Source organism: Panulirus ornatus, chromosome 50 (assembly GCF_036320965.1).
Source record: "Panulirus ornatus isolate Po-2019 chromosome 50, ASM3632096v1, whole genome shotgun sequence".
NCBI lineage: Eukaryota > Metazoa > Arthropoda > Malacostraca > Decapoda > Palinuridae > Panulirus > Panulirus ornatus.
In genome coordinates, this window is record NC_092273.1 from 15,701,929 (window position 1) to 15,717,317 (window position 15,389).

Below are 15,389 nucleotides of genomic sequence, written 5' to 3' on the forward strand. Positions count from 1 at the left end.
TCTGTATAACCAAACAGCTTTTGGAAAGGTAAAGTACAGCCCAGCATGTTTCCAATGATTGGCAAACTCCATACATACACTCCAACATGTGTATCCACACTTCAATACTCACACCAGGTTTACGACTCCACCACGGCAAGACCAGCTCCCACATTAATGCCCTCATCACGTCTCCAGCCATCTGAAGTTATCTGAAGTATTGAGAATTATCTTTGAAAATAATAAATAGGAGTTTTGGGACCTAATAAGGAATGTGTCTCTGGATTCTGGTAAGGGCAATGAACTTTTTTACTCACTGGAGACAACTATAGTGGCAACAGTACACTAACACTAAGGTGTAACTGAGCTTCGTCAAGAAGATATTAGATGAATTCCTCTACAATATAACTTCCCCTGCTACATAACATTAACAAAAATGTAAGGTTGCAGCACCAAATAGTCTAGTGGACCAGGCCTTTACTAGGCAAGCTTCATCACAGATACGAGAGTCTTGGGGGTAGATCACAGCCCCAAAAACTAATGCATAGGATGCACAAGATAGCGCATGGCATGCTGTATCATATACAATAATGTTCAATACATACTGTTACATCATTCTTAATACATGAAGAAGGCATAGAGCTTATAAAGAAGATCAATAGGAGAGCAAAAGAGACAGTACTAGAATTAAGAGAGCTGAGTTACAGCGAAAGGCACTAGAGTCCTTAAATATGGCTACCATGGAAAAGAGGAGGGTAACCTGACTGTGACCATTAAGTTTTTTGAACAAACTGATGATGCAAACGGTGAAAGATTCTTCAAAAGATATAGCGACAGAAAAACCAGAGGATGTAGCATGAAATTAAGCAAGAAACTTGTAAAGATAGGTATGAAGCAGTACTTTTATAGTTTAAGAGTGCTGGAAGAATGAAATAAAATGAGAATGTGGTGAATGTGCACAGCAAAGAAAAATTCTAAAAGTTGTTTGACAGTAATGAAGGGTCAGCAGATTGGGCCCCAAGAGTCTTATAAAACTCCCTACCCATACAGTAAAAATAGGTAATTACAAAAAAACAGGTAATTTCACACAAAAAAGAGTAATCACACACAAATGAGAAAGGAAGAACAGCAATGAAATCTGACTCATGGGAGTGAGTCAGATTATACAAATACAAAATTTCTATATCAATATTGGTTCTGTGATAGAAGGGTTTCGTGAAATTTACGTAGAAGGATTAGGAACATGATGATCTTTAGCCTTAAATACTGATGTATGGTTAAAAAAAGAACATAAAGCAAGAAATTAATATATAAAATACTGAAAGGAGGAACATAAAACTTTGAAAAGAAGATTGTGGATGAAGCTGAAGACAATCTAAAATTATTCCACATATCCATCAGAAGTGAACTGTCAGTTAGGGAGCAATAGATGATAAAATACACACTGGCAAGGGATTGAATAACAAGCTTGAAAGTGATTTCAAAATGGAAGACACTGTAGCTCCAACATCTGGGAAATGGAATGGAAAAGAGGTTTTGGAAAGCACTGAAATATCTGGAAAAGACAAACAAAATGCTACAGGGCCTTGATTCATTCTAAGGATCATTATTCTCATGAAATATTTTCATATATGCTGAAGATGTGTACAGATACACTTCAGACTGCTCAAGATACCACTAGAGAAAGGTCAAGTGCTATGGGAATGGAATAGGACAAAACAAACATCATACCTGTCTTTAAGAAAGGAAACTGGAGGGAGCTAGCATTCAATGTCTTCATTGTAGAAGTTGCATGCTGGGCAGGAGCAATTTTCTGATTTGTTGAAATGGCTTTATAATGTTGAAGCAATATGTGGTGAACAGAACGGATATGGGAAAGGTTAACTTGTACATGTAGATGGGCATTATGTCTGGTGGGGTGGTTTTCAAAACTGGGTTAGAAGGTTCAGTGCTCTGTGAGTCATTTTGCTGTATAAGTTTTCGTCATTGCTAAGTCAGTTGGAGCAGGGGGTAACTGTCAGTATAAGGCTTCAGCAGAGTGAGGTAGGGGTAAGTTTTTTATTTTTTTCTGAAGTCAGTGGTTGATCATGGAGTGGTTTCCATAATAATTGAGTGCCAAGTATAGTGAGATGATATTGCATTGAAAGTCCTTTTGTGTCATGGTGCAAGTGATGAATGTTTGCAGTTGCTCAGTAGCTGGTGACTGTTCTTTGCACTTTGTTTTGTGTGCTTTGCAGCTTTATTATATTTGCTTTTCTAAGGGTGGGTCACCAAGCAGGTGAAGCATGCTAGTTGCTTGTAGAGCATAAAAAGAGATTCTCTATCTTGTTCTAAGGTATTTAGTTTGTTTATGGCCTTCATGTTCGAAGAATGGGTAGTGAGTGTTGCGTGTGCAGCGTCTAGTATGGTTAGAGTTTAGACGAATAGGAGTGGTTGGCTATTCAGGGTGATAAGAGGGTGTAAGTTGGATTCATGTTTGTCAGGGGCTTAGGAGTAACAGTAGACTCCTGTGGTGATAAAAAAACCTGGTTTGGATGAGCTAGTGTTCTAGTTGTCTGAATGATGAAGTGTTGCAAGTTTGTTACTGATCAGCTAGTGCCAATCTACCTATCTATCTGACACCTGTTCCCTCCAGGAACTCCCATCAAGGGAGTGGCCATGGCAAAAATCTCCACTTATCGATGTCCATTACATGCTTCCCTTGCATACACCATTTATCACATTCCTCCATACATTTAGTGTTAGTGTTAGAATGCTGTGATATGATTGTGAGGTTATCTGCATATGAGAGAATTTCATAAAGTTCCCAGAACAGAACCCTGCTGCACTCCCATCCATCTGGAGAGGGCTCCTCCAACATCTGTCCTTTAATCAGCCTCCTGTGCAGTACAATGTTAAATGCTTTCTGGCACTCTATGTGCAACTATCCACCTAGGTTTCCCTTTTGTTTAAGACAGAGTTCACTATCTTGCAGGAATCTAAGAGTTGGTATGTGCTTCTTGCTGGTTTGGTTGGTAATGACGAGGAGGTGTGAGGTAGTATGGTTTGGGGACAGAAAATATCCATGATGAAGTTTTGGAGTTTAAATTTTATGCATTGTGCGAGAGCTAGAGAGAAGCTTTTCTGCAGTTTATGTGTCATTTCAGTAGGAGCATGAGTTGGGCAGGCCAGGTGGATTGCTATCAGAATGGGTAAGTGGTCTTGAGGATAGTTCATATAGTGTGCTCCAAGTGATCCTTGTGTGCAGTGCTAGCATGAAAATAGTAATATCTGGTGAGGTTGGCTGCTGGAGACTGAGGGTTGAAAGTCTGGTTGGCTGGTTGCATTGGATGAGGATGCTGAAAGGATGCAGCTAGTTTATGAGTAGTTTACCCTGGGAAGTCACACAATGGGTGTTGGGTGTTGGTCAGGATTTACAGATGGGCAGTGTAAATGAGAGGGCATGTGGTGAATGGGAGGTATGTAGATGTTGAATATGTCATACTAAATGCTGGGTAATTTTATTTCTATGTATTTCAAGAGTGTTGTCACTGTTTGAGATTTATTTTGAGCACTGAATTGTATCAGTAAATGGGCTGATGTGGTGAACAAGTGTTATGAATCTTCCTACTTGCTCTCTGTCATATCTTTGGGGTGTATGTTTGAAGAAAAGTTACTGCTTTATTGGATTAGGGTTATATGTATGTTGTTCTTGGAATAAGTTAAGAATTTCTTTGTGTTTGATTTTGATGTCATTGGTGGTGAACTGTAAGATGTTTAGTTTATGGTTGTGGCTTTTTGGAAAAGCTGGATAGTTTGTGCAGAGTGAGGTTGTGTACTGTGTGATGGTCTGGGAGATTGCTTTGGGTCTTTCTGTCCAAGTGGTTGTGGCATGCCCAGAACTCTGAGTAGTCCTTTATGGATGGGAGTGGTGTGTAGTGGAGTGGTACTCCTGAACACACCATATTTGTCAGTCTGTCATCTAACACATTCAACAATCCTTAGAAATACTTATACATACCTACAACTCAAGAGAAAATATTCTTCTTTTTCCCTTTGACACAAAATAAATAATGAATATAAATGTATACAACATACACTCCTTACCTTAAGATTTACTTTTTAAATACTCTGAGTAACTCATACTCCCAGTTGCATTTCATGGAAGTCTTCTTTTGCTTTTACCATGTTTCTATTTGATAAAGAAAAACTTGAAATAATTTACAAATTCTATTATGTACAGCAATGAGTCATTCTCAAAATTCACTCAATGGAAACCCAATACATTACAGGTAAACTCTTAATGAATATCACTAAAATTCATTGATGTTAAACCAAAAATTATGGGTAAACATTCTACATGCAGTATAATGCTTTGAATGCATGAAAAGACTATTTAATAAAAATCAGTTTCAAACATATTAAGAAATCATAAACTTTTACTACATCAAATTAACCTTCCATCATGTATGACATATATAATATGTATTTCATTTATAAAAACAGATGTTTGTACCCAGAAAAATTTACCAATTATTTCATGAAATCATATCCTTATTACTCTATGATGCTGAACATTTCCTGAACACTTTCAGATACCGAAATAACTCATGTGCAACAGAACCATAGTTTATATAGCAATATATCTTATATACATACAACATGCAGCACTGAGGTAACAGTCCTTATAAGAACAAATGACTTTGTAAAAGTCTGGCCATGAATTGGCAATACTAGTATGAGGTTATTCAGTTGCATACAGGTCCTCTGAGAAGCAATTTAACAGGTTTAATGATATCTTTGGTACAGTTCTTTGTATCCAGCTTGCTGATGCTGTGAACGACTCAAATATAGCATGACCAGAGTCAAATGACCTACAATAAAAATGAAGAAGGCATATTCTAGCCACACATGAACAACCTGATGATAAGGAATACTTTGTTATTGTTTTTCTGTATTAAAGCTAAATAGTAGCTCATTCAATGTTTATTGTGCCATGCACTCTCAAATATAATAAACCCCAATTATGCATATAACAGTGACTTGTATCAAAAAGAGTACTCATAAAAGGAAATGTTCAACTTTTCCTTAGCTCACTGACTAGTTTCACACACCGTAAAAATAAAGCCATGCCATATACCTGATGTAAAGTATCAAGCATGAAATTACATTTAGAGGATGCAAGAGAATTTCATTTTGATTTACATTGTTTGTTGTACACGAGAGAAATTTCAGGGACTGAATTATGACACCATGAGAGATCTATTCTTTCTAGTGTCAACAATCACATATAGTGCCAACACACAAAAACAAGATTTATCCCCACACTTCACATGCCATTTCATAAATCTCACAGTTTTCTTTGCGACCTAACGTAAAAAACCCTTTACTCTACAGATGCTTTTTATCATTCATTTACTTGTGGATAAAGTGAAATCTTTCATTTCCAGGTAGACTGTCATCGGGACACTGACCTTTCTATGTCCTCATCCATCCATGCTTCACATAAGCTTCTAAAATCTTGAATGAAGTTGTATTGCTGAAATGAATGTGAAACTAAAATGTATTCAGAGAGTTTCATAAACAAACTTTCACATCATACAGTTTGCTAACATTTACCTTTCTGTTTCACTACATGCTATCAGTTTAAATGATTTCAAAATAGCACATATTCTACCAACAATGAACATCTGACCATCTACTGAATAACAGCAGCAGAATTACGTTCCAAAACTACAGGTGAAGAAAATAATCCCATAACTAACTTGCCAGAATGAATAGGGGAAGACTGTCATATGTTTTGTGGTAATGTGTAACAAGAAGACTGTTACAAGGTGAAATAAGATTTTTCAATTAGTAAGATGCAATTCAATAATCCCTAACTTCCCCTGACCAAAATGGAAAGGATATAAACTTTCAATGACTCCCTAAATAAGCAATTTTCAGAGCCCATAAAACATTTTCTGAGATACATTTGCATATGAAACACTTCAAACTCTAAGTATGCATTTCTTGGATGTGTGAAAGTATTAAACAAAGGAAAGTTACAAAGTAGGCCTCCACTTCTCCCCTTACAACCAGTCTCTTTCTACTTTTGCTCCTTTAGAAAAAACTACTGGAAACTTCAGTTATTGCATTTCTTATAATAATTCACGATAAAATTACATGGAAAGATCAACACTACAGTTATCAATTGTATCTATAATCATTTCCTTCAAATACGATATACATGAACTAATTTGGAAATCAGAAAGCATATACTGAAATAAATGTTATGAAGAATGTACACCATGAGCAATCACAAGATTAAAATCTTTTGGGAATTCTTTTTTCATAATGTACAAATAACTTAGTTCTTCACAAAAAATAAATACTAAATCATGCTGAAATGAGGTGTTCTTATGGGCAAATCTCCCTACCTATATCAAAAACAAAATAAAAGATATAAATATAATATCCCTGGGGATAGGGGATTAAGAATACTTCCCACGTATTCCCTGCGTGTCGTAGAAGGCGACTAAAAGGGGAGGGAGCGGGGGGCTGGAAATCCTCCCCTCTTGTTTTTTTTTTTTTTTTAATTTTCCAAAAGAAGGAACAGAGGGGGCCAGGTGAGGATATTCCAAAAAAGGCCCAGTCCTCTGTTCTTAACGCTACCTCGCTAACGCGGGAAATGGCGAATAGTTTAAAAAAAAAAAAAAAAAAAAAAAAAAAAAAAAAAATATATATATAATTCTCTGAGAGGCCTAGAACTGATGATACTGGGCTAAACAGGTGAGAGTACACCTACTTAGTGTATATAAAATCCTTATTTATCACAACATGACAAGATGCGTGTAATGTATATAATGTGCCCATTCCTATACAAACATGTTTCAGTAGCACACCCAAATTATATCCAGCTGATAATCTAAGTACTTTTACCTAACACAGATCAACTTCATACAGTACTGTATATACTTAGATGCATTTCCATCTCTTTCAGATGCTTCTCAAGAGATTTACTTTTCTCATCTGCAAACTTAATTTCCTTGTGTTTTTGTCAATCTTTGCACTTGAGTATGTCTGACATTACAACAAGAACCATTTCAATTTTCTTATCAGACTGTACACAGAGACCATCGGATTCTTTTCACACCCCTTCCAAGGTTGATTGGAATTCCCTCTCCTTAGATGTTAGGCAACGTAGTCCTTCTTTCAATTTTTGCTTTCTTTTCCTCCTTTCAATGGCATCATTCTTTTTATCATCTTGACATGACTGATGCCTCATCCTAACCCTTCTGCATGCATACATACAGTTATGTATCTCAAATCATTCATCATCCCTGATTTCCTCAAACAGCATCCTGTTGACAGTTATGAGACTCTTCATCATATTTACTGGAATATCCTTGTTTGTTGAAAATCCACTTTCAGCTGATAACTACCAACAGGAGAGTATAATCATTCCAATAATTCCCCAGGAATTGTTGAAAGCATTTTTACCAACCATATTGCAATATAAATCAAAGGATTTAAATTCCCAGATGTGAGAGTTTTGCAGTTCCTGAATAAAAAATTTAAACTCTTTTACATTATACAGTCACATTTTCCTGCTAGTAATTACTCAAACTGCAGAAGTGTACCTAAAATGGCTTGAAACTCTTGAATAGCTTGGTCAGGGTTTTTAAGCATCAATCTTGGAGCTAAGGTAGAAAGTGATCCCATGAGAGGACATTACAACAGATATCTTTTAAATTTTTTCACACACAAATGCTACAAAAAGATAAAGTAACTGACTACCCATTTATCTTTTATGCCATTCTAATTCCCTGCTTTACATCAAATCCTACCTCTACTTTACTGTGGGAAACAAGACTATCCCTATTCTGTATATTTGTTTTGACCAGGTAATCTACACTCTTTGCAGATCAATTATAGATCTATTGACAATTACAAACATCATTACTTGCATAAGTGTTTCAAGTTCCGGGGCCTGAAAACGCATCACTGGCATATGGTTTGAAACATCTCCAAGAAAGGCTTTACCATTTTTCTAAGTGAGAAATTCAGTTTGGAAACCAACAAGGAATAAAAAGCATACCTTGTTGGTGAGAGAAACACTTTATTGGGCCAATATGAAGACTGTGTTATATTTCACTGGCCCTTTCTACATAAGTTATGTCTTCAAGCCACTGACTCCCACAAAATTTTAAAAGGAACAAAGCTCTCCTTTACTTGCAAGGAAGTAATCCTGCTTTCAATATGGAGTTCCACTAAAACATATAAAGAGTGAACATAACACACTATCTTGCTTCTATCCTGTCTTAGTTTCAACATACTTACATTCCCCATGTACTGCTTGCAAACCACAATGAGCAGCTCTTTCAAAACCCAAATTAAGATTGACACTTTTTTCCCAATAACTGAAATACTTCCAGCTGTTGGTGGCTTCATGCATAAACATAGTTCATTTTCGGTGATAATGTTAGTCTAAACTTGAATTTTGTCAAGAGATCATTTGATCTAGTATGTCTTAAGAAAGCCTGAATCAAAGCACTTCTCTAGAGCTTCTTTTCTTTGTCCCAGAGGCACAACTGTAAGGCAATCAGTTCATCTTGCACCACTCTATCCTATGTTTCAGCAAAAGAAACTTAACATTGTTCCTGGACTTCCCCGAGCAACTCCTTTTTAAATCTGGGGTGCCATAATGATCATTCTTTAAAATTCCCCAACTTTTTTTCTGACCAACTTGAATTTTTCCTGAGTAAATGAAGATATCAAAGACAAAAAAGGCCTTTAACCATTTCTATAGCTGTCTTTTCCCCCTGTTTATTTAATCATCTTAACCCCTAAATGATTCTAGCTCTAACAGTACATCATATAAGAAAACCCTAACCACATGTGTGTGGATTACCTCTTCCACCCTCATTGGAATTTGAAGATGCACTTTTTTTAGTATGAAGAGGTGGCTTTTATCATAAGGAATTGTAATTACCACTAGGAAAAAGTCCTTGTGTGACAAACTATGGGACCCTAGCTATGCTTCTATAAGTTGCATTTTCCCACCATCATTTAAACTGAATGGCACTCTTTACCCATATGTAGAAATGCCTTATAACTAAAATCAGCATGGGGAAAGAATCCCATTGTTTCAGTTATTATATGATGGTGGACATTATGGCTCTTCTTTAATTGGCCTTCACTCCAATCCCATGTCAACCTTCTTTGGGTTAAATAAGTACTGTTTTTCCTCAACATCTAATTTAGTCAGCTTAGATACTAAGGATGCATCATCTCTGACGTGGCTGTGTATGGTCTTTGAGACAATGCATTCTGGAGGATGTTGTGCAAATCCTCTGCCACAAACACTGCCACTGGACTGTCCACTAAAACATCCACAGATAAAGAAGGAACATGTTTGTATGGGTTACAAGAACTGAAGCTTCACAGTTGTGTATTGGCTTAAATGGTGATTAAGAATTGGGAATTGGGTAGTCAGAATTTTGGTCCTTTTACTATCTCCATGATATACAAGACTATGTCTGACTATACTGTTAAGGTTATTTCTGCAGCAGAAGCACCATCCAGCCATCATACTGAACAGAGTTTTGATGGAAATAGTCTGTTGCAAATTGTCTTGACAGAGTCTTCAAGAATCAATAAAGGAATCTACAGAGGTTATCAATGTTCCACTTCTGTTTTGAAAGTTCTAAGTAAGTTGTTTAGGATGCTTCCAAAACAACATCTTTAACATGAAAGAAGAAAAATCATTCTGGGCCTCTGTTGCCCCTGATATCTATCTGAGTGCTCTTGCTTGCAGTGACAGAAGCAAAACTAACAGTTCCACAGTGTTCTTCCTTTGTGGCATAAGTACTGACTTCATCCTGTCCATGAGAGCTGTTAATTGTATTTTTTGATGGTAAAACTGAAACCAATATGCAGCTTGTCGTCAGTTGTACTAAGCTAATGAATGTTAAGTGGTTGACCTCGTCATTTGCCTTCTCAACCAATGTTTTCCTTTAATCTTGTGTTTACTTCTACATGCATGAGATGTAAGGGCCTTTTTGCCTACTTTTCCAAGTTTACTATTCTCTCTGTAAAGGCTACAACAAGCTTTGTGAATATCAGTAGTTTATTTTGCAACCCAGTGAGGAAACTCAGTGTCCCTAACCCATTCATAAGTAAACACTGTGCACTTGCCCATCTTTTACCATTAACACAGTTCTGAAAATACAAATTACAATTGGCAATGAAACAGATATTACAGTACTTTTCTGATACTTATCTAGATTTGAGACTAAAAGGGGGCTGTTTTCCAAAGTGATCAAAGGAATAAACTTCAAGTTACCCTCCTAAACTAGGCATTTTTTCTCACATAATCTATAAAAATGAAAATCTTGACCATCATGTGTTATTTTCAAGGTATTACTTCAATTTGATTTCCCAGTATTCGTAGAGCTCTCCAGTCCAATGAAAATTAGTATTTTTGGCCAACTTAAGGATACTGTTGTATAAAAGCTATTTTCAACCCTCTCTGCCAAAAAGCTAGACATGCTGAGAGGGCCTGAATCTGAATCAACTCATGTAGCTTACTTTCTGTCTGTGATGGGCTGTTAATGTCAGCAAAAAGTCTTGCCTTGTTGATCTTTGATTTTTCTTTGCAATCTTTCTTTCTAGATCAATACTTTTTTTCCAAGGATAATTTTTGCTTACTTCTCTTCACAATAGCTTTGTCTGTGACCCAGATCAAAATTTCCTGACTTTTTGCCTAACCTTAAAAAAAAAAATCTTTTTTCAAAACCTGTGGCAGCCCTGAAGGTAGGAAAACTGGTTGTGAGTAAACTGATCTGCTATTCTCCTATTAAGAAACATATGCTGAAAGAGCTCATCAGTTGTAGAACTTGATGAACATGAAAATTAACATTTTATTAACAAACAAAATTTTCAAAGTTAGTACATGTTCATTTGAGACAAAATTTCTAAGTGGCTGTGTGCCTGATGTCTCTAAAATTCTAGGGGTGAGGTTGAAACAACCAAATCATTAGCATTCAGTTCCATACCACTGTGCTCATCAGACGGTCCTAGCTTGACATAACTGTAAGTACATATGGATTTCTTTATTTCAGCTGGCAGTTCACGATAATTTCATTTGTTGTTTTTTCCTTGGGAATGACTAGAAAGGGATCTCTTCCCCATACTTGCCAGCTCAACATTTACTCTACACAAAATGCAATGAGCTATGAATCTTGCTTTTGGTTCTTTTCCTACCAGTCTATAGTTCTTCATCCTTTAACCATACTTGATTAAACTGTGTACAATGTCTGGAAGAAACCTTGTCTGGCTCCCCATGCATTTTCAAAGATGATGTCACACTTACATTCTATTACTCTGTCATCTCTCCTTTGGCCTTGATTACCATCTGCAGATGTCTGGAAATGGAACTGACAAGGTTCCTGAAGTATTCTAGGTCCATGTTTAGAGCCCATAGGGTCTTGATCTGAATCAGGCAAGGCACTGATAAGGTGTTGCAGGAAGTAAATCACATGTTCGTGTGATCTGGGCATCCACCTAGAAATCTCATGTATACCTACATTTTCTTGTTTCCAGGTGAGAATTTGGGCTTTCTCCTCCTTAAATAGGCAAGAGCCAACCATCTTGAAGCAATGTGGAAGAAATACAGCACCAAGAAAAGAAGTTCCCAAAATGAAGTGACAGCCTGGAAGAGTAAGAAAGGATGTCATTCCTCAAGACTGCCTGAAACACACTGAGGCAGGTTGCTGGTGCTCACACCATTAGAAACACTAGTTTCAGCTATCACATGTATGATGCTTTCACCCTGAGAGCATCATATGCTTTTACCCACAAAGAACCTTAGCCATGCATCTATGGGGGTAAACATGGCTTTCTGTGGACACTGTACTTCACTCACACCATTACTATTTTCACATTAGTCAAAATATATCTGAGAAAAAACAAAAAGACATTATCACTTGCAGAAGGGTTACTTTCCTTTGCGAACATTCTGAGTTTATACAATAAATATAAAGAAAACCTTGGCCATTGCGTGTACGGTTCTTATCCATTCATATTTTAATAAAAAATTCAAAATTGCCTAATCATTTTCTGACCTCTCACAAAATTTCAAATTTCACTGCCAGAAAAATTCCCTGATATTTCCTCATGTTGAAATGATGAAAAATTCCCCAGCTTCCCAGAACTGTGAGCAACATGATAAGGAATGGAGCTACGAGACCACAGTATTGGATTAATATCAAATCTGATAAAAACAGATGTGTTATGTAACTACTCAATTCAATACTTGATCTGAGTGTATACTGTGATTATGATAGTTTATGTGGGAAAAGGAACTCAATAAAACCTCCTATCCCCATATACATGGCCTGTTTAGTGCCACTGTATAAAGGCAAGGGGTACATGGATGAATGTTCAGTTACATAGGTTAAGTTTGATAGGTAAACCCAGTAAGTTTTATAAGAAAGTGGTGACTGAGAGGGGGGTGGCATGTAGACAGCATCAAAATGGGAAGAAATAATGTGGTGTGAGGAAAGATAGAGGATGTGTGGATCAAGTGTCTGCTTTGAATGTATGGGAGAAACAGAAGGATTTGCCTGTGGCACTTAAGGATCTGAAGAAAGCATGATTTGTATGTGGCATTTAAGGTTCTAGAGAAAGCACATGATAAGATTGGCAGAGATGTTTTGTGGACGGTATCAAGAATGTACAGTGGGAGGAAATAATTACAAACATTGAGGAGTTTTCATCAAGAGACTAAGGGACGTATGCAAGCAGTTAGAGTGAGTAAGTGATCCCAAGTGAAGGTGAGTCTACAGGGGTCTGCAGCAGGGTTGTCTAATCTGTTATGGATAGGTTGGTGAAGGAGGTGAAAGCAAGGGTCTTGGAAAGAGAGTCAGCTATGCAGTCTGTTGGAGGGTACTGGGAGATGAGTCACCTGCTTGCTAATAACACAGCACTGGTGGTACATTCAAGACAGATAATGCTGAAGCTAGAGTCTGAGTTTGGGAGGCTGAGTGAGAGGAGAGTACTGAGAGTAAAAAATAAATAAAAACAAGGTTATTACCTTCAGCAGTGGAGAAAGATATGTTGGCGGGGGTGTAAGTTTGAATGGAGTAATTTGGAGGAAGGGAAACATTTTAGATACCTGGGAGATGAAGGGAGATATACGTTGGGTGTGGGGGCAAAGGTCCTAAGAGCAATGAGGAATGCGTGGAAACAATGGTCACATCTAGGAAGAAGATAGGTATGTCTGAAAATAAAGCAATCCAAATTGTTTTGTATATGTGCAAGGCATAGGCTGTAGATCTGAATGTAAAGAAAAGGGTGAATGTTTTAGAAAAGAAGTGTCTGAATGGAAATGTTTGATGACAATATGTGGTATGAGGAGTGCTGATCCATTAACAAAATGATAAGGTAAGAGAGAGGTGTGGTTATAAGAAGAGTTTGGTTGAGAGACCTGAAGAGTTTGCTGCAATGGTTTGGATATATGGTGAAAATGAGTGGAAGAATGTATGGAATGGTGTACATGAGGGAGGCATGTAAGGAAAAAAAGTGTAGACTCTTTTGCTGTGGCCACTCCCATGATGGGAATTTCTAAAGAGAATAGGCATCACAGATATAGACAGATACACAGAAAAAATGAGTGAGGAAATATTGACGAAGAGGATGTAAATGTCAGAATTGGAGGAAACAAGAAGTGGGAGACTGAATTCGAGGGACAGGGTAGAAAAGGTTCTCAGTGCTCAGGGCCTGAACATGCAAGAGGATATGAAGCACGCAAGCGACAGATGAAATTGTAGTGAAGAGGTATACAGGGGATGAAGTGTTATCAATGGACTGAACCAGGGCATATGAAGTCGCCAAGCGAAACCATGAAAAGGTCTGTGGTGCCTGGTTGTGGAGTGAGGAGCTGCAGTTTCAGTGCATTATCTTTGACAACCAGAGAATGTATGTGAGAAAATGGGGCAATATCTACATCTGTTCCAGGCATTACCTTATTAATGACGGAAATGGTGAACAAGTATAATTAAAAACGTTTACATAAAGGTCACCTTCAGCAAAATATAATGGGAATTAAAGAATACATCATGCTGACCTTGACAGTCTGAATTGCACATGCTCCTCTTAGGTCTCTTAGGAGGAAGATTGTCTGGTCTGGAGTGAGAGAGTTTTCAAAGTACTGCAGCAGACAAGAACCTATAACACAGGCTCTCCCAAGTCCACCCATACAACTGAAATAGTATAAAAAAAATACCATAATGAAATGCTGTATTAAATTCTAAAGATCAATTTATACTCTAGAATCAAAGTAGAGTATCAGCAATATGCAATAAATATGGTAATCAGATAATCTCCCTGACTATATGCAATGCACTGAAATTTTTGTTCCTACTTAAAATATTAAGATACTAATGATGGCATGCTGTCTTGCATTGAAAACAACTGCTACATATTTCACATCGCTATTCAAGATAGTGAATATCATCTGAATTAAAGGTTTTATATATGTACAGAGCAATGATAAGCAATGAAAATGCACGTAAATAATTATGTTCCTGCAAAATTAATTCGACTTTTGATAAGCAGCAAATAAATCACATTTAAAAATTCTGTTGAAAATACACAATAAATCAAAGGTCAGAAGAATCATATGTATAAACCAATCACTTATAAGTCAGCTAAATCAAGATATATTGAAAATTTTCCAGAAGCAAGTATTTTCAATATGCATCTATATGTTGGAGAAAACAAAGGAGGTAAGGGGAGTGGGGGAGGAATGGGATGTATTTAGGGAAGCAGTGATGGATTGCGCAAAAGATGCTTGTGGCATGAGAAGCGTGGGAGGTGGGTTGATTAGAAAGGGTAGTGAGTGGTGGGATGAAGAAGTAAGATTATTAGTGAAAGAGAAGAGAGAGGCATTTGGACGATTTTGTGCGGGGAAAAAATGCAAATGAGTGGGAGATGTATAAAAGAAAGAGACAGGAGGTCAAGAGAAAGGTGCAAGAGGTGAAAAAGAGGGCAAATGAGAGTTGGGGTGAGAGAGTATCATTAAATTTTAGGGAGAATAAAAAGATGTTCTAGAAGGAGGTAAATAAAGTGTGTAAGACAAGGGAGCAAATGGGAACTTCAGTGAAGGGGGCTAATGGGGAGGTGATAACAAGTAGTGGTGATGTGAGAAGGAGATGGAGTGAGTATTTTGAAGGTTTGTTGAATGTGTTTAATGATAAAAAGGCAGATATAGGGTGTTTTGGTCGAGGTGGTGTGCAAAGTGAGAGGGTTAGGGAAAATGATTTGGTAAACAGAGAAGAGGTAGTAAAAGCTTTGCGGAAGATGAAAGCCGGCAAGGCAGCAGGTTTGGATGGTATTGCAGTGGAATTTATTAAAAAAGGGGGTGACTGTATTGTTGACTGGTTGGT

At 37.2% G+C, this 15,389-nt stretch overlaps 1 protein-coding gene across 7 annotated transcripts in view; it reads right to left on the reverse strand.

Moving 5' to 3' along the window:
* Nucleotides 1–4,173: 4,173 nt before the first annotated feature.
* Nucleotides 4,174–15,389, reverse strand: part of LOC139764642 (cyclin-dependent kinase inhibitor 3-like) — a 1,341,657-nt gene continuing 1,330,441 nt past the window's right edge. For all 7 annotated transcript variants that reach the window (XM_071691493.1, XM_071691495.1, XM_071691499.1 and 4 more), the window contains 2 exons: nucleotides 14,069–14,204; nucleotides 4,174–5,497 (listed from right to left, as the gene is read on the reverse strand). In XM_071691493.1, coding sequence (XP_071547594.1) covers nucleotides 5,417–5,497; nucleotides 14,069–14,204 — 217 coding nt within the window. In that variant the 3' untranslated portion in view covers nucleotides 4,174–5,416. The remainder of the gene's footprint in view (nucleotides 5,498–14,068; nucleotides 14,205–15,389) is intronic.